The sequence below is a fragment of the Cricetulus griseus genome, chromosome 7 (assembly GCF_003668045.3).
Source record: "Cricetulus griseus strain 17A/GY chromosome 7, alternate assembly CriGri-PICRH-1.0, whole genome shotgun sequence".
NCBI lineage: Eukaryota > Metazoa > Chordata > Mammalia > Rodentia > Cricetidae > Cricetulus > Cricetulus griseus.
In genome coordinates this window covers 112226172-112249658 of record NC_048600.1, presented here as the reverse complement: position 1 = coordinate 112249658, position 23487 = coordinate 112226172, and the positions used below count along the sequence as shown (strand labels likewise).

The window sequence follows — 23487 nt, the reverse complement described above, 5'->3', positions numbered from 1 at the left end:
AGCAAACAGTCCTTTGTTAGGACACTGAAGGGCAGCAGTCCCTTCAATGTGGTGCGGGGAGGGGGGTGGACATGGACAGTACACCAAGGCGCAGGGGGCCCGAGGGTTTTATAGGGCAGAAAAGGAAACTTTTGAGGTTGGAAGATTCCACCTGCAGATGTGTTCCCTTAAGCTTCAGAGCTGTGAATACCAAGGGAGGTTCTTATCCATAGGTTGACTTTCTTGTCAGCAAGCAGAGTCCCAGCTCCTAACTGCCTGTAGCTGTTACCAGTGTCTCAACTTTCCTATCTGGAGTTTGTCAGCTATCTGAGGTTTTTAGATCATTAACCCTTCACCCAAGGCCACCAGGCCAGGGGCAGCACCACCCACAGAGAACTGGCCCTTCTTACTCACATCAGTCATTGAAAAAAAAAAAAAAAAAAAAAAAGCTTCACAGGTTGGCCCATAGGCCAATCTGGTGGAAGCATTTCCTCAACTGAGGTTCCCTCTTCCCAGATAACTCCAGCTTGTGTCAAATTGACATAAAACTAGCCAGCACACGGATCATTCCCGGGTGAAACCCAAAGGAGCTTGAAGGTGGGGACGTGGAAACAGAGTTAAGGGATATAATCCTAGACGTTACTCTATCAATGGCAAACCTGGGAGGACCAGAATACATTGTCCAGTGTCAGTGGACAAGAAAACTGGCACTTGAGTGTGCATGCCCTGTGCAAGAAAGACGACAGGGAGTTTCTGCAGACCTGGCTCCATTCAGAAGTTTCTGCTCTGGCTCTTCTCCTGGGCCTCTCCAGGTCAAGGGCCTTCTTCGGGGGTCTCAAGACTTGCTGTGTTCCTCCATACCAATTTAAGTTTTCTTTCATCCTGTGAATAACCAAGTCATCAGTGAGGTGGTTTCGTGGCATGGCTGTAAAGATGACTTCCAGGTCCTGGTTCCCGCTCATGCTCTGAAACCTTTGCTCCTGGGCAGAACTTCCCCAAAAACACAGTGACACACATTCTCAGAGAACAGGGGAGAGTGCAATAAGCCTTGTGTGATGGAATCTTTTCTAGTCAGAGGGTCAAGAGTCATGGCTTTAGCCCTTTAAGGCCAGGCCCTGCATCAGCAGGAGCTAGCTTGACATAAGGAGAAAAGCCCCTTAGCTTGGAGCTAAAGGTCATATCACTTCTAAGTCTCAGTTTCTGGAGTCACAGAATAGAAACCTACCAAACACAGCAGCCTGGGGCTACGTGAGATAGGTCACAGCGTCTCACTCTGTAAACTTGGCAGGTCTGGGACTCTCTATGCAGCCCCGGCTGGCCTTGAACTTGTGGCAATGGAGAATGTTCTTGGGAATATGGAAGCCACATAGAAACCTGGAGATATTATTTGTCACTATTAAGAAGCCCCAGACCATAGCTTATACACCTTAAAGTCTGAGTAACTACCCCAAAACCTTACCAGTAGGTGTTTAGTCAATGGTTGCTGGATGAATGGATGGATAGGCAGACTGAGACAGACTGGCACCTAAGAAAAGTCTAGCCTCATTTCAAACATACAAACCAAAGCTATCTCACATGCCAAACACAGCCCAGACAATGAACAGGTATCAAAGTCAGAAATCTGGCCCAACGGCCACATCACTCTGAAATGAGGCCAAGTTAAACAGTGTGGCTCTCTCTGCCCTCCGAACTACCAAGTTAGCAACCCTTTTGAAGTTGACTGAGTGAAACTTCTGACTATAACTTTTCTTCAGACCACTGGCCACTGCCTTCCTCCCTCATTTGGACCACTCCACACCCCTCCTGGTATCTCTGCTCCCACAGGCATCTTAATTGGCTTCCTACAGCTCCTGTGCTATGCCGAGCTTGTTCTCCCAGCTAATTTCCTGCAATGCTATAGTCAATGGCACCTTTCATTGTTTTTTTAAATCCCATGAAATCCGTGATATATAAAGCCACAAAGAATAATGTCGTGGAGATGTTAGTGCATCACTAGCAAAACATTACCAATTGCTATTTGTTAAGCTCCCAGAACTCTACCTCCATGTCCTTCTGAGTTCGCCGCTAACTTAGGGTGAACATATTCATAGGTACTTTTCCTCTTCTCGTATTTTTGGGGGGAGGAGGTTTGAGATAGGGTTTCTCTATGTGACAGCCCTAGCTCTCCTGGAACTCAATTTGTAGACCAGGCTGGGCTCAAACTCACAGAGATCTGCCTGCCTCTGCCTCCTGAATGCTGGGATTAAAGGCCTGTGCCACCACCACACCTGGCCCGTTTCTGTTGTTTAAGCCACCAGCCTGTGTTATTTTATTATAACAATCCAAATAGACTACACACTCCATGTAAACTTAGCAAGGCCAGGATCATGTGAGCTTGTGTTTGGATCAGTACAGTCCATCACCATGCCAGACACACAAACTGACATCAAATATTTGTTGGATGAATAAATGAGATCATTACAGGAACAGATAAGGTTCTGGGGTAGGCGAGATGGCCTGGTGGTGCTTGCTGCCAAGCCTGACAACTTCAGTTCAATCCTAGGAGCTGACATGGTGGAACTGCAAGATGTCCTCTGACCTCAACAAGCATGCCGTTGCATGTGTGCCTTCACACAAGGGCTTTCTCTCTCTCTCTCTCTCTCTCTCTCTCTCTCTCTCTCTCTCTCTCTCTCTCTCTCCTCCTCTCTCTCTCTCCTCCCCTCTCTCTCTCCCCCCTCTCTCTCTCCAAAAAATGCTTTGGGCTGGAGAGATGGCTCAGAGGTTAAGAACACCGGCTGCTATTCCAGAGGTCCTGAGTTCAATTCCCAGCAACCACATGGTGGCTCACAACCATCTGTTATGAGATCTGGTGCCCTCTTCTGGTGTGCAGATATACATGGAAGCAGAATGTTGTATAAATAATAAATAAAATCTTTTTTAAAAAGTAAAAAAAAAAAAAAAAGCTTTAACATGTTTGAAAATAGATAGGCCCTCTTTGCAGATGCCACTGTCCCCTGTGGCCTCTTCCTGCAGCCATGGTCAACCCCACCATGTTCTTCGACATCACAGCCGATGGCGAGCCCTTGGGCCGTGTCTCCTTCGAGCTATTTGCAGACAAAGTTCCAAAGACAATGGAAAACTTTTATTCTCTGAGCACTGGAGAGAAAGGATTTGGATATAAGGGTTCCTCCTTTCACAGAATTATCCCAGGATTCCTGTGCCAGGGTGGTGACTTCACATGTCATAATGTCACTGGCGGCAGGTTCATCTAAGGAGAAAAATTTGAGGATGAGAACTTCATCCTGAAGCATACAGGTCCTGGCATCTTGTCCATGGCAAATGCTGGATGAAACATAAATGGTTCCCAGTTTTTTATCTGCACCTCCAAGACTGAGTGGCTAGATGGCAAACTTTGGGAAGGAGAAAGAAGGCACGAACATTGTGGAAGCCATGGAGAGTTTCTGGTCCAGGACTGGCAAGACCAGCAAGAAGATCACCATTCCGACTGTGGGCAACTCTAATTCTTTTGACTTGCGGGCTTCTTACCTACCAGACCATTTTTTCTGTAGCTCAGGAGAGCATCCCCACCCCATCTGCTCACAATGTCCTGTAATCTCTGCTCTCACTGAAGTTCTTTGGGTTCCATATTTTCCTCATTCCCCTCCAAGTCTAGCTGGATTGCAGAGTTAAGTTTATGATTATGAAATAAAAACTAAGTAAGAAAAAAAAAAGAAAGAAAAGAAAAACAGATAGGATCCATACCCTAAAATCAAGAGCATCTATTGTGTCATAATACAAATCTTGCTTCTGCTAATGTTTCAACTGGGCTCTGTAGGCAGTTTTTTACCTTTTTTATTTGATCTTTCCTCATTTTACATACCAACCCCAGTTCCCACTCCCTCCCCTCCTCCTTCTCTCCCCACCTTTCCCCTGGCCTTTTTTATGTTTATATTTATTGGTTGGTTGGTTGGTTGGTTGGCTTTCAGGACAAGGTTTCTCTGTGTAGCCCTGGCTATCCTGGAACTTACTCTGGAGACCAGGCTGGCCTCAAACTCACATAGATCTGCCTGCTTCTGCCTCCTGAGTGCTGGGATTAAAGGTGTGCGCCACCACTGTGGGGCTCCTGTAGTTAGTTTCTAATAAAGGAATAATAAGGAAGCCAGCGTAACATGAATTAATAAAAGATCCAGAGAAAGATATTGGGGTTCAACCTGAAGATCAAGCAAGCAAAGCAGCCAAGCTACCAGAGAGCTGTTACCTCTAAAAGGGCTGGGGCATTCCTGTTCTCAAAGTGGCTGGAGAATAAATGCCTGATACTGAGACCTTGCTCCTGTTTTATATACCTCCCTAACACTGGAATTAAAGGTGTGTGATCCCGAGTGCTGCGCTCATCTTTGTGTGAGCTGTTTCTCTTTAGGACTGGATCAGTCTTGTGTAGATCTGGGTAGTCTTGACTCACAGAGATCTGTCTACCTCTTAATCCTGAGCCCTAGGATTAAAGGTGTGTACCACCACCTCCTAGGTTCTGGCTGCTGGGATTAGAGGAATGTGCCTGGCTTCTATGGCTTGTGGCTGAATTTGCTTCCTGAATCCTCAGGCAAGCTTTAATGAATCACAAATAATATGTCACTACAAACCTGGGTACCATCTCAGGGAAAAGTTGAAGTCACTGCATCCATCAACCAGCTTCTCAGTAAGCACTTCTTAGTAAAGTGTGCCTTGTCAAGCAGCCTCCGCTTTCATGCAGCAACCAGTTTTGAGTGGCCAATGATGGAGTTGTGCAAAGATGTACATTCTCTTTTTAAATTTGTTTATCCTGTGGACTTACCTTTGTACAATACATTGGAGTGTCTGTGACGCTGCAGCTGGAGAATAAGAACTCACAGGATTCACTGTTGTACACAAACTACAAGATCATCACAGCGTGGGCCACAGTAGTCCTCAGGGTACCATGGGCCTTCATAAGAGGTTCACTTGTAGAGTTCCTGTTTTGACTTTTCAGTTCTCCTGATCTAACAGGCAGCAGTCTCAAAGGCTCACCTTCAGTGTCTTGCTAGTGATGCAACACATATGTTTAATAAGTGAGATGAAAAATAATAATAATAAATGGGATGGGAGAGAAACTTCTGGGATGAAGGCTGTGGTGGTTTGAATGAGAATGGACCTCATAAGCTCATATGTTTGAATAATTGGTCTCCAATTGGTGGAACTGTTTTTGAAGGATCAGGAGGTGTGGTCTTGATGGAGGAGGTTTCAAAAGACCATGCTGGTTTTCTCAGCTGCTACTGCTCCTGTACCCTGTTTGCCTACCTGCTACCACCCTGAAACTGTAAACAAGTTAATGATTTCTTTTATAAGTTGCCTTGGTCATGGTGTCTCTTCACAGGAACAGAAAATTAAATAAGACTAAAGACTTGTATATAAATACCCATAGCAACAATACTCATGATAGCTAAACAGTAGCAACAATCCAAATAGCCAACTGATGATGGATAAAACAAATGTGGTATATCCAAACAATGGAATACCATTCAGCAATAGAAAGTAATGATAAATTGAAACATACTACACATAGATGACACTAATTAAAAGAAGACATATACAAAAGTCACATATGGCATATGTCTATTTATATGAAATAACCATCAGCAGCAAATCTACAGAAGGAAAGTAGATCTGTGGCTACAAAGGGCTATGTGTATGGGGAGAAAAGAGATGGGAATCACTGGTAATAATGGCAGGAGATTTGACTAAAAGATGATTCAGAATATACTGTGGTGAAGTAAACTCTAACTTCATGTCATGGAAATGTCTACTTTAAAAGGGTAAATGTCGGGGCTGAAAAGATGGCTCAGCAGTTACGAGCACTTGATGCTCTTGCAGAAGACCTGGGTTCAGTTCCCAGCACCCATTTAGCAGCTCACAACCACCTATAATTTCAGTTCTAGAGGATCTGACACCTTCTTTTGACCTCCGCAGGCTCTAGGCACATAGGTGGTACACATAAGTATATTCAGGCAAGCACTTATACACATAAAATAAAATCTTTTTATTAATTTATTAATACACATTAATAAATCTTTTAAAAGGCTGAGCGCTATAGTATATGAACCATATCTAAATAAAACTGTTGTATTATTTTAGAAAGGAAGGAAGAAAAAGGAAGGAATGAAGGAAGGAAGGAAAAAGAAGGAAGGAAGGGAGAAAAGAAGAAAGGAAGGAAGGAAGGAAGGAAGGAAGGAAGGAAAAGACATCCTGGCATATCCCTTTCTTTCAACCTTCCATTGCCTCAGAAGCCGAAAGGAAAGCATTCTGGGAAATGTAGTCCCTATATGCAGAGCAGAACAAGGGCATCAAGTGAGTGCGTGAAGCATTATGTTGCCATGGCAACTGTTTTCAACTATTAATACAGAAGCAAGGCTAAGTCATTCTGAACTCTGCATCAGACAGGTATTGTACCTCATTGAATTGGCTACAACCAGTGGTCAGAGGTAAAAATTTGCAGGTATCTCTCTTTGAAATGGAACATTCAGATATTTGCTCTAGAACTTAGTGGCCACCTAACAGGCTCAGCATGGGCTCTGTCTTTTCCCTAAACCCCCTAATTGGACTGGGGAGATGTGGATAAAAGAGCTTTGCCCCACAAACATGAGGAACTGAGTTCAAATCCCCAGAACCTACGTAAGAAGCCTAACAGTAGCATGAGCATTCCTCCAAGGAGACAGGAGCTGAAACAAGAGCCCCAGAAGCTTGACAGCTACCTCACCTGGTAGTATGGAACGGGTGATGTGACGACACTCTGCCTCCAACAGAAGGGAAGATGACTGACACCTGAAGCTGTCCTCTGATCTCCACACACAACCAATGGCATGAAATTCTCATACTCATGCATACTAATGCACACAAACACAAGTGTACACATATCATACACACACAACAATAAAATTAAAACAAATAATCTTTTTATTATTTATTTATTTAGTTAGTTAGTTATTATATATACAGTTATCTGCATGCATACTTGCACACCAGAAGAGGGCACCAGATCTCATTACAGATGGCTGTGAGCCACCATGTGGTTGCTGGGAATTGAACTCAGGTCCTCTGGAAGAGCAGTCAGTGCTCTTAACCTCTAAGCCATCTCTCCAGCCCGACAAATATTTTTTTCAATTTAAAACACTAATTAGCAGTCTCCCTCTGGGGGAATTTCATCATGGTATAAGAGAGGCAGAGGCAGGAGAACCAGAAGTTCAAGGTCATCCTCAGCTATGTTGCAAGCGTAAAGACAGCCTGGGCTGTATGATAAATGAGACCCTGTCTCAAGAAATATAAATAAATAAATAAATAAATAAATAAATAAATAAATAGTTCTCCGTAGGGAATCAGTTTGGATAATGGCTTAGGCCTGGTAAAGGCTCTTATGTCCTCTCTGTTGGTGGAAAAAGCTGAGGGAATACAGGAGCCCTCATATCTAGCATCTTTAAACACTAAAAACAAACTCTTCAACTTTCACTTTTGTGGTTTTGCCATTGAAGGCTTACCGGCCCATCCTTTCGGTCAGAGCACTCAAGGGACCTCACACTAGTGGTGCAGGTGGGTACTGGGATGGTAGCTGTTGATCCAGTTCATACTGTGTTTGAAAAGAGTTTCATTCACAACAAAGAGAAGGATGAAGGGCATCTCTGACTCCTGAACCTCACTGCACAGCCAGCCAAGCAGGCAGGCACTCACAGATGGAAACAGCCCCTCCTCGCTGAGGCTCTCCAAGGTGCTACCAGGACCTTTCTGAACATAAATGACCTATGACTCAAGGTCCTATGACCGCTGAGGAGGGCTGTCACTCTGTCTCTTTTTATACCCTGTGGTCCCAGAAGTCTCTAAGGGAGGGTTGAGGGAAGGAGCAGGGGGGGGGTGGGAGGGCAGGGTGGGAGGGCAGGGACCAGGGTGGCTTCTCTCACAACTTAAAAGGGGCTCATACCACTTCCTCCCAGACAGGAGTAGCTGGAGACAGAGACTCAAGCACAGCCTTCCTGTGTGACTTCAGCTGCCCAGAGAGCATCATGGACCTGGGTGAGTAAACTCCTCAAGCGAGAAGAAGCGAGTGTTTGACACAAAACCAGACTCTAGGCAATGAGTGTGGGGTGGGGATAAGGGTCCTGAGGGGACCCTCAGACCCAGGGGAGGAAACAGCTACAGATGCCAGGAGGAACAAAGGGAGTAAAGTGTCATCTTCTGAAGGAGCAGGGAATGAAGAGTGTGGCAGGCTGACCTTGTGGACCTGGACAACTTGTCCCCCCCTGGGAGTGATGGGTGATACCTCTCTGGCACCTCAAGATACCCTGCTCCCTCTCTGCGCCCCTCTTTTCTCTGCTGTGGGTTTTATGAAAGTGTTAATTGAAGGGGACAGTGCTGTGTGTCATGCAATACAAATGCAAGCTGAAACCTCTGTCAGTCTCTCTGTCTCTCTGTCTCTGTCTCCTTCCCTCCCTCCCTCCTACACACCCCATTAGCTTGGTGCCTCTTGCAAGTTAAAGGACAGTGACTAACATGAAACTGAGTGGCCAGGGGGGACATTCCGAGTAGATAAGCCATAGCCAGACCTCCCAGCACAGCACAGCACAGCCCCTAAACAAACCCCATCCACCACAGCCCAGCAGACTGTTCCTCTCAGTCTAGCCTCTGTCTCTACTATAGTGCCAAGGAAGTCCCAGAAGGTGCTGAGTAGGTAGACCAGCTCCAGACACCCTAGTTACAAATCTTAAATCTCAGCTGCAGAGTCAGACCCCACTGAGGCTAAAAGGGCCAGGTTCCTAGAGGGTTCCGTTCATCAGCAACTAAAGCACCATTGTGGCCTCAAAGCCACAAGGGGTTGACATTAAAAAGTGAAGGTTCCCTGGTGCTGCCCTCATACACCTCCCCACCATACCACAGCCTGCAGCGCCTTTATCTCTGCCTCTCCTGCCCAGCATGCCTTGCACCCTGGGTCTGGATCCAGCTGTGGAGGGAATGAATATAGTGGTGACCACCTCTGCTGGCTGTGAACTCAGGGGAAGCAGAGTTTGATTCTTACATGTTTCCGGGTGTAGTTAGAAAGTGTTGTTGAGATGGGTGGGTGGGTAGATGGATGGATGATGGATAGATGGATGGATGATGGATGGAATCAATCCCTCCAAGTAGGTTTTAGATTTTGAATATCTGTTTCTTCTAGCTTGTCCTGCCACTAGCCTGCTTTCTGAGCTTACTCCCCAGTTATCTACTTCCACCAGTCAGCTCCAGAGTGCCCATACCATCCACCAAAGACCTTCTGCACCTTCCCTATATTAACCTCTAAAAAGTGACTCCTAGGATAGAGGAAAGGTTCTGAATTTAAAGCACTTGCCAATTTCCTTGGTGTAAATTCTCCCATCCCAGTTGATTGATTCAAGGTCTAAATGCTTAACATATGAAGGGAATGAACATATGCCGTCCTGGCACTGGGATGTTATAGAGTCTCTCTCCTGTACTAGGTTTGGGGATGCTAGACTCATGGCCTTGACACAGGGGGTGGGGCAACTTCTGGTCCTGGAAGAAGGGATAGTCTTGCTTTTTTACTCAACTCAAAAGCACCCCAACAGCTACCCCTGAACTGCTGGTGTGAGGGGAAACTGCTAAGAACCTTTGCTCAAAACAGACTCTGGGCCGTTGAGGCGGGGGGGGGGGGGCACACAAAGAATCTGTTTTTCACTCTCTGTCTGCCCAGCAGAGACAAGAGGTGGGTGAGGAGGCCGGGTTTCTGTTATACAAAATGAAAAACTCCAAGCCAGGGTTGAGCCGGCCTCTTTCATGATTTGAATGAGCAGCCCTGAGGTGCCCTCCCCACCTTCGAGAAACAGGACCACAGGTCTCAGCACAACTTCTCAAAAGCAGAGACAAGAAAAAAGAACCCAAAGAGACTCGTGTCTCATCCTCTCATCCAGAAACCTGCCTGTGGAGAACAATACTGCAGCCCAGGGTAGCTTGGGCTACCCTTTCAGGGCATTTTCATCTGGTCAGCTGTGTCATTCATTGAGAATTTTATGAATAGCCAGTCTGGTGGGGAGAGTAACATAAATGTCAACATGCCACCGTGAGATACAGCACTCCCCAGGGGCATGAGGATGAGATTAAAAAAAAAACAAAAACAAAACTGTGAGCATGGGTCAGGGCAATGTTGATGTTGTGTTTGTGAAGGGTGTAGAAGTTGTCAAGCCAAATAGAGAAGACATAAGGGCCAGGATGTGGCAGGAACTTCAGACTCTAGAGCCATCAGAAGTCAACAAGATAAATGAGGGCCCGGAGAGTCGGCTCAGTCAGGAAACTGATTGACACACAAACATGAGGACCTGAGTTTGGAGCCTCAGAACCTGTGTTTAAAAGCTGGCAGCAGCAGCGCACCCAAGTAATGCCAGCCCTAGGGAGGCAGAGACAGTAGGATCCCTAGGGCTTACTGGCCAGCCAGTCTTCAGAATTGGCAAACTCCAGGTTCATGAGAGACCCTGTCTCAAAATAATAATGATGATGATGATGTGGTAAGAAACTGAGGAAGACCCTTGATGCCAACCTCTGGTCTCCATGTGGGCATACATCCACACACACACCTTGGGCTTGTAGTCAGTCAGCTCTGATGTAGTCAGTCCCACAGAGGGACAAGAAAGAGGAAAAGTTGCAGGCCAAGGGGAGTGGGGGAGAGTGGGTGTGCCAAAAAGGAAGCCAGGCTGGGACAATCCTTACAACTCAGTGAGTCCATACATCATCCTAAAAGGAATGGGAGCCAGCAAAGATTTTTTTCCCCTTCCAAACAGATGGGTGGATAGATGAAATGTGTGTTTTGCAATGAGTAAGGAACAACAAAGCCTTGGGTCAGGACAGAGTAGGGACCTGCTTCAAGAGGAGTAGAAGCAACAGAAGTGAGCAGCCAGTTGTGAGGAGAAGAAATGTACCAAGAGTGGCTAGGAGAGTGGTTTCCACAGCTCAAGGGGCAGCTGGGTGACCCTGGGGAAGCCCTGTGCTTCTGGCTCCTCACATGAGTACCTAACACGGTATCCATGAGAACACCCGCATGTGGACAGCGCACTGCAGAGTGCTCAGTAAGCACCAATGGACTGAGTGAAAGAGTTGGTACCCTCACATAGACAAGATCCCATCAGTTTTCACATCCCTGCCTCCCATCTGCTCTCTGGATCCCTGCTTCTGCCTCCTCCCTCTCTCATGCCCCTACAGTGGCTGAGGAGATCCAGAGAGGACAATGCGTGAGGTGTCTCTGGAGCTGGATGATAGGCAGCTATGGTTTCCTGGGCAGCCTGGGGGGATTGGGGAAATGAGTAGGTGGGAGTTTTAGGACCTGGGGTGGGGGGGAGTGCAGAGAAGGTTTCCCAGGCTGGGGGGGGGAGTGCAGAGAAGGTTTCCCAGGCTGGGAGGGGGGTGGAGGCTGGAGTGCTAGGGAATTTTTCTTTCATCATACTCACTCCACAAACCCAAGAACTCAGGAAACACCCAACACCTCAGTCAGTGGCTCCTCAACACCAACATTCCCAACCGCTGCCCAAGAGTGGTTGCTTTATGACTGTTGATGGGCAAGAGCCGTGTGACTCACTACCACTGACCAGGTCCCTCAGCTACCACACATGCGAATTCCCCCAAGTTCCCCTGGTAAACTGCCTTGAAAATGGCCTGTCCTGGATCTACAGGACCCTGGTTCACCAACCCCTCACCCCCACCCCAAATCCAGCATCCCTGGAATGAGAAATCAATTTCGTTCACACACCTTAGAGCCCCTCCCCCCAGTGGCTGCAAACAGACCAGGACAGGACCTGGAAGAAGGGACAGAGTAAAACAGAAACAGTTCTTACCACCACCACCACCTGGGGGGGGGGGGCGGTTTCTTGCTGTCAGCTCTCACTGACAGTCAGACTGAGCTTTCTCTATAGTAACCGAAAGACGTTGACGTGTTGAAAGAAACCTCGAACGCTGAACACCAAAATGAGTCAGGGGAGGGAGGGCATCAGACCATGAGGAGTGTGGTTAGGCATGAACACATGGCCTCAAGCACGGGGGCTCAACGGGTAATTCAGTTAGAAACGGGGAGTAAGAGAGAGGACCTGTGAGGCCACGTGGTGATGATCCCACTCCCCGGCTGCAAATCTTCTAGTGCAAGCTGATGACAGGGGGACAGTGGCTGTCTGTCTCCAGAAAAAGATGGAGCTAGGGAGGCAAGGACTTAAAGTAGATGGTTGGAGGCTTGAGGACCCTGCTTTACAGCTAGGAAGAGCTCTTGGGGATTTAGGAGGGAGGCACAGTAGGGCTAGACTTTATCACAGAGCTATGCTTTTAGTGAGACGTGCCTAGGTAGCATGAAGGATGATGTGCAGGTTGGAAAAACATTCATCTGGTAGCCTAATGCCCTTCGTGCCTGTACTCAGAATGGCCAAGTTTAAAATCCCCAGCCTAGCTCTCTCAGCCTGGAGCACGTGTGGCACCCTGGTGTCATATAGCTCAGGCTCCAGCAGGTGGTGCTATGGCCAAGGACACGTAACCTCTGGGCTTGTGCTGCTTTCCCAGCCTCCAGAGGGCCCCCAAGCCTCCTGAAGATGACTGGATCAAAGTCCTACTCTGGTTTGACCTAGGTGACTATGCACCCATCACAGAGACTGGCTCTCCTGTGGCTCTGAGGAACCGGGATTCAGGGTCTGGAGAAGGGTCTCAATGGCAAAGAAGGCAGAGCGAAGGTCCCTAGGAGGGCCAGGGGTGGGGAGGATAAGATGTCTAATGTAATTTACTTCGCCAGTTGTCTTCTTGCTTAGGAGGACATACAGCCCAGGCTGTCCCAAGGCTCAGCCTTAAGCAGAATGAGGAGCTGTTCACGCCTGTTCTAACCAAGGGCCTCTGTCTACAGGGAATTAAAAGACAAGTTAAAGGAGAGAAAACAATTCTCCATTTCCTTAGCCCACCTCCCCTGGAACATTTGTTAGATTTCACAAGTGCCTGTGCATGCATCTGGACACCAAGCAATGCTCCCAGGCCAGTGGGTCCTTCACCAGGGCAGCACTGGGCATGTGTGCATACACCCTGACCACCCACGGCCCTGCCTCCTCTTTCCGAATCATGTGGAATTGGAGGGGGGGTGCTCAAGGCCCCTGTGTGGAACCAGAAGTCTTGAAGGGTTATTGGGGTACAGTGGATTCTGCAAACTAGCAGCAGCCTAGCCGGGCCAAGGCAACGGGGTGGGGAGCAGAACTGTTCTGCTTCTTTCCCAGACCTAGGAGTAGAGGAGGGAGGGAGGGAAGGAGGTGAAGACAGGGATGCCGGGCTGCAGGCCAGGTGTTCAAACACACAATCTGGTTCTGATGTTCTCTTTCAGCAAATGTGGTGCCTGGAGCCTGGGATGAAAGTTCCCAATGGTGCCCCCACCCCAGTCCCCCCGATTTCCTTAATAATAGAGCATTGTCTCCGCCAGGCGGTAATATCACCTCCTTTGTCTCCTGCAGGGAAACCTATGAAAAACGTGCTGGTGGTGGCTCTCCTCGTCATTTTCCAGGTGAGGGTTCCTACCAGGGGTTGCCCTCTTCCCTCCTCCACATCCCCTCCCCAGCCAGTTTGCTACAAGGGAAGGAGTGGCCCCGACACAAGCCCACCTGCCATTCATTAAGCAGATGGCCACCTCCCTCCTGGGGGGTGGGGGTGGGGCAGACATTCTCTGGAATTCCTTTGTCCCCATTTAAATGAAAGCTCAGGGGAGAAGTGACCTGCTCATGCCTTCGTCTCCTCACCCCCCCCCCCATCTCTCAGTCCTAGGAGACAAACACAGTTCCTGAGTTCTTAGAGGGGCCTGTTTTGCACATAGGCACATGTCTGTCTGTGAGCTGGGGAAAGGACCCCTTGGTCTGGCGATCTGGTTACTCTCCAATCACCCAAAGTTGTCTCCGCTTGCCTTTCAGTCCAAGGTTCTCCTCGTAATCTCATTCTATGTGGCCTTTCATAAAATCAAGAGCCATCTGGCCTGCCTGTGGGGAGAGGGGAGGGAGAAAGAGTGGAGCCTGGGACCCTGTGGAGAGGGTGGTGAATGGAACACATATAGGGGTCTGAATTCTGCAGAGCCCAGAGCCCGCTTCACAATGCTCCATTCTCTGTCCCAGCCAGGAGGCGGAAAGTGTGCCCATCAAGCCCCAGAGCCAGAGAAGCCGTAACTCCTAGAGTCAAGTTTCCTCTGCTGGGGTGGGAAAACTCTGGCTCGGGGGTGGCCAAGGCCAGCCTGGAGAAGCAAAGCTTCAGAATTTGACTCTCCCCCAGGTCCAGAGGCCAGAGGGGCAGCTTTCCAGGAGCTCAGGCCAGAGGCAGGCCCCACGCTGGGCACTGTTCCCCAAACCCCATCTCAGAGGCCCCCTGGAGCTTGGGCTGTAGCCCTTAGCCTGGCCCCTTCCCTTCACCACTCCCTCCCCTCCTGTACTGCTGGCTGGAAGGCCAGAGAAGGGTGAAGACATCTGCGGCTGGTTTTTGTCTTTCACTTGGGGGAAGGGGGGTTCAGACAAGGCCGGATGTGGTGGGGCTGTGGGCTGCAGAGGCGGCAAGCCTGTGGGGGAGGGTGTGGAGCAGGAACAAGGGATGGGGGAGACAGCAAGACTGGGGGTGTGTAGGAGCACACCCCATAGAAGCTGGGAGTTCTGTTCTCCAAAAAGGTCTAAAAACTCCTTAAATCCAGGGGCTTTGGACCCAAGGCCTTGGACCCATTCATGAGGGGCCAAGCACAGTTAATCTCTCCCAGCACCTCCACCCCACCCCCCACCCCGAGGCTGCAGTCACACCTGGACCAAGGGAAGAAGGTTGCTGCAGACCTTTCTTCTCAAGATAGCAATGCCCAAAGAGAAGGTTCCCGAACACCACTTTGTCCTCACCCTGTTGCTAGTCCCACAATAATGCTGCAATTTGTGGATTGCCACTGAGTGGTGGAAAGTCCCCTACCCAGTGGAGGAACCATGACCATTCCAAAGTAGGCCTTCTACACTTCTACTCCTCTACACTGGTCCATCTAAGGACACACACGCGTGCACACACACACACACACACACGCAGCAGGCACCCCCTCCATTGATAAAATCACAGCAGCTGCTGAACCCTCCCCCACACACTCCCTGCAGCCCTGCAAAAGGGCTAAAAAAAGCCCAGAACAGCTGAGCCCCGCTGATTGGGATCTGCCGGAAGAGAGGCAAAGAGGTGTGAGGAGAGGGTGGGAACATAGAGGGAGAGTGGGAGATGAGAGCCGCTTCCTTCCAGGGGCACGAGCATCCCTAGAAAGGCAGTCACCTTGCAGGAGCTCTGTCCCGTGATACATTTGTGCACACACTACCTAAGTGTAGTGGGTACCATGGAGCCATGAAAATCTCCGTGTCTCATGCCGATGGTCCCTCAGGAACTGAAATTCTTCTCTTCCTGCTTCAGACCTTCCTCAACCTTGACCCTAACATAGGTTTTTCCCTCAGAAGCTGAGGCATTTTGTAGCCCCCCCTCAAGAGAACTTCACCAGACACTCCAGAAGAAAGACACACATTCCCAGCATCACAGCATCGCTGGAGAGTAAGATAAACCCTCTGTAGATGTAAAGGGAACCAGGATAGGAGTCCCATACCTCACAACAAGGGGGCACGGAAGTGGGGACTTGTCTCCTACTCCCAGACACGGGGAAGATGTGTGTTTTCCAACTCAGGGTTCAGCAGACTCCAGAGCCCCAGACTCTCTACAGTTCACCATCAGTGAGCATGAAACTGGGTGTCCCAAGACTTGACAAAAACCAGACCTTTGCTACTGACGAGCAGAAATGTAGACTTTGGTGCTACCTCAGTCTGCCCAGTCAGGACGTGCGTCTTAACAAGATCCTCCTCGGGTTAGTCACGTGCACGCTACACACTTCATTTACACTATTTTATGCACACAATGTTTTGCCTGCGTGCATGTAAGTGCACCATATGCGTGCCTGCTGCCTGGGGGTCAGAAGCGGGCATCGGATCCCGTGGATCTGGAGTTACAGATAGCAGTGAGCCACCATGTGGGTGCTGGGAACCAAACCAGGTTTCTCTACGACATCACCACATGCTCTCTTCACCACTGAGCCAATTCTCCAGCTCCATATGCTGACGCTTGAGATGCACTGATTTCAAATCATAGAGTCCTGGGCCCTGCCTTCTGAGGTGCTGGTTCAATGTGTCTAAGGTCGGAGAATTTGCAAGAAGTAGCCAATCCGTGATGGAAGCACCATTCTATAGGCTGAATCCCCAGCTAGATCCGGACTGCTGACTAAACAGGTGTTTCTTCCCCCATCAGGTGTGCTTCTGCCAAGATGAGGTCACAGACGACTACATTGGTGAGAACACCACCGTGGACTATACCCTGTATGAGTCAGTGTGCTTCAAGAAAGATGTGCGGAACTTTAAAGCCTGGTTCCTCCCTCTCATGTATTCGGTCATTTGTTTCGTGGGCCTAATGGGCAACGGGCTGGTGGTGTTGACATACATCTATTTCAAGAGGCTCAAAACCATGACAGACACCTACCTGCTCAACCTGGCGGTGGCCGACATCCTCTTCCTCCTGATCCTCCCCTTCTGGGCCTATAGCGCAGCCAAGTCCTGGATCTTTGGTGCCTACCTGTGTAAGTGCATCTTTGGTATCTATAAAGTAAGCTTCTTCAGCGGCATGCTGCTTCTCCTGTGCATTAGCATTGACCGCTACGTGGCCATTGTCCAGGCTGTGTCAGCCCACCGCCACCGTGCCCGGGTGCTTCTCATCAGCAAGCTGTCCTGTGTTTGTATCTGGATGCTGGCCCTATTGCTTTCTACCCCAGAGCTGCTGTACAGTGGCCTCCAGAAGAACTCCAGTGAGGACACGTGGAGATGCTCACTCATCACTGACCATGTGGAGGCTGTGATCACCATCCAAGTGGCCCAGATGGTTATCGGATTCCTAGTGCCTCTGCTGGCCATGAGTTTCTGCTACCTTGTCATCATCCGCACCCTGCTCCAGGCACGAAACTTTGAACGGAACAAGGCCATCAAGGTGATCATTGCTGTAGTGGTGGTCTTCATAGTCTTCCAGCTGCCCTACAATGGAGTGGTCCTGGCCCAGACAGTGGCCAATTTCAACATCACCAACAGCAGCTGTGAACTCAGCAAGCAGCTCAACATTGCCTATGACGTCACCTACAGCCTGGCCTGTGTCCGCTGCTGCGTCAACCCTTTCTTGTATGCCTTCATTGGCGTCAAGTTCCGCAGTGACCTCTTCAAGCTCTTCAAGGACTTGGGCTGCCTCAGTCAGGAACAGCTCCGACAGTGGTCTTCCTGCCGGCATGTGAGGCATACTTCCATGAGCACGGAGGCTGAGACTACCACCACCTTCTCCCCATAGAGGGCTCCCCTGATGGACTACAAGGAACTCTCCCAGGGCCCTAAGGTGGGGACTGGGAGCATATGCAAGGACTCGACTCAGGATCCACCAGAGAGCTGCTGAGGGCAGGGCAGTTCTGGCCAGTAAGGTTGACCTCAGGGCCTAAGAAAACACTTACCAACCCATGCTACCTCAACCGAGGCTGGAAGAGGCATGGTTGAAAATTTAAAACCCAAACCAGGACTGCTGTCCCCAAATTGACAAACAAAAGTGAAACTTGAGAGGCCATCATACCTTCTGGAGTGAAAGGTGTGGGGCTGGTGAACACCCTGGTGGAAGCAGAGTGTTGAGCCCTCTGCATGAACCTCCCATCCTAGTGAGATGTCCCACAGATTCAAGGACAGAGGTCACATATTCCAGAAACCCAGGTTTTGTCTCCAAAACCAAGATGGTGGAATTATTTCCCAGCTTATGGAGGAAATGGAGCCATGGACTGGTCTGATTAACTATGACCTAACTCCCTTCTTCCATCCTCCTTCTCTGCTGTCATCAAGTCAACAAGAAATGGGGGTCTCCATGCTCCCTCAGAACACCAGTGCCCCTCCCTTCTGCCCCTCCTCAGTTCTCCCCAGAGAAGGGGTGGTGGTTCCTACAGGCCAGACCACATCATTAGCCTGATCGCAGTCCCAGATGGGCTCTGGATGGGGTTCTGGATGACAGTGGCCAGGTCTCTCCTCTAGGATGGGAGGAAAAGGCAGGGAGAAAGGTCAGGGGAATGAAGGAAGATGACCCTGCTGGCTGACAAAGGCCAGCAAGCTGCTTCTTTATTCTCTGTCAGCAACGGAAACCTTTCCTCATGTTCTGCTTTCGATTTATAAGAGCACACATTTCACTCAGACACAAATAAAAAAATTTCCCTTGAGGAAACAACAACGTTAAAAGAAGGGGGAAAATTATTCGGTAAATGGCAAGGGAGTGAGCTCTTTGGTAATCCCCCCACTCCACCTGACGGCCCTGGCTCCCCACACCCCTCCTCCTCAGCCTTCCTTTCTCAACACTCAGAAACATGAGGTCACTGAGTGCTTCCAGAGACACAAGCCCAGGGAGCTGCCAGAGGTGGGAAGAGAGTGAGGACAGGATGTCCGTCTCGTGGGGCCCAGGCCTGTGCAGGCAGCAGTGCACATGGGAGACCACTCTGAGCAGAGAATGGAAAAACCAGGTTGTCTCAGGAACCTCTGGGCCTGGGAACTCAGTGGACCTCGGCAACATTTACATCCTGGTGTGTTTGCTGTACCACAAGAGCCTGAAACAGCCCTGACCCTTCTCAGGCACCTTCAGACTCTTACATATCCCTCTGAGAACTCGAGTTTGGTGGGAAGCTCAGAGGTCAAGGCATTCTAGAGTAGGGAAGCTAGGATGAGGCAGGTGACACAGACTCTTAGCTGGGTGCAGGAGAGCCGGAACCACTGGGCATCCTCCTTTCTGGCCTCTAGTAACAGTGGCCCTTTCTAGTGTGTGTTTTAGTCCATTCTTGTTGCCTGAAACAAAATACCACAGTCTGGGTAACTTATAAACAATAGAAATCTATTTCTCACAGTTCTGGAAGTGAGACAGTGAGCATAAAGCCCACGGTTGTTCTTTCAAGCCCTTTATATAAGGCATTAGCCCCATTTATCAGGGTGGAACCCTCATGACCAGCCAGTTATCTCCCAAGGGCTCCAGTACCATCCATCACTATGGGGTTTAAGTTCAATATGGGACTATTGGAGAGACCCCTACATTCAAAAGATAGCAGTGTAGGTATCCTTTGTGGAAAGCAGAGGGAGAGGACCAGAATCTGTCCACCCTCACCCCACCCCCACAGATCAAGCATCCTTGTTATTGCTCCCCAGTGTCCAACCATAACCCTAACTTCTCCAAGCCAGAGAGATTAGCCCAACCTATCATTCCTAGGGAAGTGTTTGAAGGCTCATCTCCCTAACCACTCTGAGCCTGGAGTCAGGCTGCGGATGGAACATGAGAGAGAGATGAGACAGTCACACAAAAACATAACTCCGATTTCCCAGAGCAAAAAGAAAATGGAGCCTGCCTCCTAACAATGCCCATGCTCTAACTACAAACACACCCATTACCCTCCTCCACAGGATGCGTGGGGCTAGAAGGATTTTAACACAGTTTGTCAGGCAGCCTCCAGGCCTGGAATCAGCACCCTGGGAGGAAGGAGCCTGGCAGGAGAGCAGTCGATGGGGCGTGCAGCGGCTTTTGGGATGACGGTATTGAATATTAAAAGGTACAGCTGTGACTGCCTGACCACAAGCATGTGGCAAGAGGACGATGCCACTGAACATGTACGTCCCCGAGGGGAACCTGCCAGAGTGCATGTGGGTGTGTGTATCCTAATGAGGTTACAGATGGGAAAACAACCCTCAATTCCTACCGGGGAGGAATGCAACAGAGTGGTCAGGGAAAAGGAAGCTGGGCCAACCACACAAACACGCCACCCTGGCTTCAGATACATTTTTCTAGTATAACTGGACGTCTCCAAATATTTACAGAAACAACATAACCTCCAGCCATGTTAATTCCCCAAACTGCTGTGTCTCGGGGGGTTCTAACCTCAGCCCTAAGATGGCTTGACCACGGAGGCCTGGCCTGATGCACTCTTGTGCCTGTGTTGAGCTGAAGGTATTCTCCAGAATAGAGAAAAGGACCCCCAGGAAGCCCACCGGGTCTTCTTTCTCATTCTCCCTTCTCATCTGCTTCGTACAACACCCTCTCCCTAAGTTTGTGCCTCCTCACCACCATTCTAAATTGCCCTTAGTCCCCTTCACTTCAACAGTCTCTCTCTCTCTCTCTCTCTCTCTCTCTTTCTCTCTCTCACACACACACACACACACACACACACACACACACACACAGCCTCCATCTGCATCCTCCCTGGCTGAAAACATAGGCCAAATCTAAGACATTCCCAGGCCATGAAGCTACCCTGTCAGCCAGAAGTACCACACCTCTCCGTTCACTGGCTCAACAAGCTGCTGGGGACCTCAGGACACAGGGCTGACCCCTGTCACTCTCTAGATGGAGAAAGGAGCTGACTCACCCAGAGAGATCGCAATGATGGGAGGTTGCTTAAACTGGCTGTAGAGCCTGAGGGTCTGGCAGAGTTGCCAAAGGGGCTGCGGCACAGAGGCCCTGGAGCCCAGCCGGTCCTGAATCTCAACCCTGCTGCTCCCCAGCTGTGTGACCTTCAGCTGTTGCTCAACTACTCTGAGTCTCAGATTTCTCAATTGCAAAACAGGGAAGATTTGGGTAAACACTTAGCACAGAGCCCAGAATGTTGAGTGAGGTAGTAGGGAGCTTCCACTCCACAGCCAGATGGCCTGGTTCAGATCCCAACTCCCTTACAATGCCTCAGTTTCCAAATCTGCATAATGGACTTGTTAGTACTGCCTACCTCCCAGGCATGAGGTCAGGAGGAAATTCATCTACAAAAGTAAAATACTTAGAAACGCCCAGGTGGCTGGGCCTTGGTGGCGCACGCCTTTAATCCCAGCGCTCCAGAGGCAGAAACAGGCAGATCTCTGTGAGTTCAAGGCCAGCCTGGTCTACAGAGCTAACTCCAAGACAGCCAGAGTTGTTAAACAGAGAAATCCTGTCTCGAAGAAAAGAGAGAAGAGAAAAAGATAATGAGAGAGAGAGAGAGAGAGAGAGAGAGAGAGAGAGAGAGAGAACGAGAGGTAGCTCAGTGGGTAAAGTGTTTGTTGTGCAAGAATGAGGCCCTGCACCTAGATTCATAACACTCATGCAAAGGCCAGGCTTGGTGCTGAGGAAAGTGAAGAAAGGCAGATCCCATCCAGAGTCTTAGGCCAGCCAAGTCTAAGTGAAAGCAGAAGAGATCCCATCTCAATAAATAAATACTAAATAGATGGATAAACAAGTAAATGGTGGAGAGTAATAGAGGAAGACATCCCAACAAGAAGAAAACTGTTGCTAACTTCAAGCCATGTTCAGTTCCTCAGCACTGTTTCCATTCTCAACCAACTGGAGGACACCTTTCAGATGAGGGAGTCTAGCCTTCCTTCCAGGTGAGACATCTGAGGTGCAGGGAGGAGGAGATGTGTCATCTGGGGTCCCTAGGACTCTTTGATCTCAGAGCATCTGCTTGACTCCCAGCCCCACCACCTAAGAGGTCCATCCTCAGTGCCGACTGTCAGCATCCATCCTCAATAAGAACCTCTCAGATGGGCGGAGGTGACACACACTTTTGATCCCAGCCTCGGGAGGCAAAGGCACGTGGATCTCTATGCGTTCGAGGGCAGCCTGGTCTACATACTGAGTTCCAGGACAGCCAGGGCTACAACAGAGAAACTCTGTCTTCAAAAACAAAAACAAAACAAACAAACAAAATGAACCCCTCTTGCCCCTTAAATAGTTCCTTTCATTGATATGACCTATTTGAGAAGATAATAGGTCTTCTTGTTTGGAAATTAGGTACTCAACTTGCATTTTTTAGTCCAGAATAGAGTTAATGAGGAAGAAACAAGCCTGTGATATCAGTAAAGGAAGAAAGGCTAGGGGCTGTGGAGGGGAGTAGACATGGATGGGTGTGTCTAAGGGATATTTATTGGAGACCAGACTTGGGGAGTATATTCAGCAGGCAGATGAATTCTCCTGTGAGTGTGTGTACACACATACACTCTCTCCCTTACACACACACAGCCGCCCTAACACACACTCTCCCTTACACACACACTCTCCCTTACACACACTCCCTTACACCTCCATCCTTACACACACTCTCACACACACACATTCCCTTACACATACTCTCTCTCTTACACATACTCACACAGCCCTCCTTACACACACTCTCCCTTACACACACACACCCTTACACATTCATCCTTACACACACACTCACACACACACACACTCCCTTACACCTCCATCCTTACACACACACTCTCACACACACACATTCTCTTACACATACTCTCTCTCTTACACATACTCATACAGCCTCCCTTACACACACTCTCCCTTACACACACTCTCCCTTACACACACACACCCTTACACATTCATCCTTACACACATACTCTCCCTTACACACACTCTCCCTCTCACACACACACACACACTTACACATTCATCCTTACACACATACTCTCCCCACACACACACACACCCTCAAGCCTCTCAGTCTCACAGAAGGAGAGTGAGTCCATGGATGTTTGTTACAGAGAAAAGGTAAAAATTGGACAAGTTTCCCTAGAAAAATCTAGGGGTGATGGTCCTGGGGACTCTCTCCCCACAAAAAGCAACTTATCTGGCTTCAGAAGAACAAGCACTGCCAACACCCACCACCAAGGAACAGATATCTGAGACCTAGCTTGCTCACCCAGCAGCCATCCCAGCCAGGGACACAGACTGGGGCACTCACAGCAAAAGCAGCTCCAGCCAGACTAACATGTGCCAACTGGCCCTGCGACCTCAGAAATGAGAGGATGTGCATGGCCCACAGGTCCCTCCCTCTGGTTTGTGTGTGACCTGGTCACACTTCCCTGCTGATGTCATGCTCACCTCCTCCTGTGTGCATTTTGAAAATGGCTATTGCCCTATTTGTCTACCATCCACTAATCCCATGGAGTTCACCGGCCAGGCTTGCTATGTCTTTGCAACACCCCACACACATAGTTTGCCCCCCATGCCCAGTTCTCATCTCTCAGCACGACCTACGGACGGGTGGTAGATCCTGAGGTCGGACTCCCAAGCCCTCTATCAAGAGGGCAGGTGAGGAGACTTTTCACTCAATGCCACAGCTTGCCCAGGACAGAATGCTTTGTATTTGTCCTACATAAATATCTGCCATTGTGAAGTTTAACAGATGTTGCAGGTGAATTGCCCCCAAACCCTTTCCCTAAGTCATAAAGCAGCTGGGGACTCAGGTGCTTTAGTCTTGTATGGTTTATTCAATTTCAGTCCAGTGACTGGAGCAGAGGTGTCTTCCTCCGGCCCCGAGGGTGTTCTCTGCAGTCTGGCTAGCTCCAGGCCTGTCATTAAGTCTGGCGGTGAAGAGTCACCCAATCGGGAACCACCTTTGCCTCCTGCACGACAGCTCCCATAGCTGACTGGTGAACA

At 49.2% G+C, this 23487-nt stretch overlaps 1 protein-coding gene and 1 pseudogene across 1 annotated transcript; both read left to right on the top strand.

Annotated features, from left to right (window-relative positions):
• Positions 1–2993: 2993 nt before the first annotated feature.
• LOC107980350 lies at positions 2994–3685 on the top strand (annotated as a pseudogene).
• A 4210-nt stretch (positions 3686–7895) lies between these two features.
• Ccr7 (C-C motif chemokine receptor 7) lies at positions 7896–18284 on the top strand. The gene is made up of 3 exons (XM_027424104.2): positions 7896–8028; positions 13461–13510; positions 16288–18284. Exons 1-3 carry the CDS (start codon positions 8019–8021, stop codon positions 17362–17364), a joined length of 1137 nt encoding a protein of 378 aa, XP_027279905.1. The 5' UTR covers positions 7896–8018; the 3' UTR covers positions 17365–18284.
• The last annotated feature ends 5203 nt before the right edge of the window (positions 18285–23487 follow it).

Coding starts and splice junctions, on each gene's coding strand:
- Ccr7 (XM_027424104.2), top strand. Junction 13,511..16,287: donor CTCTCCTCGTCATTTTCCAG/GTGAGGGTTCCT, acceptor TTCCCCCATCAG/GTGTGCTTCTGCCAAGATGA.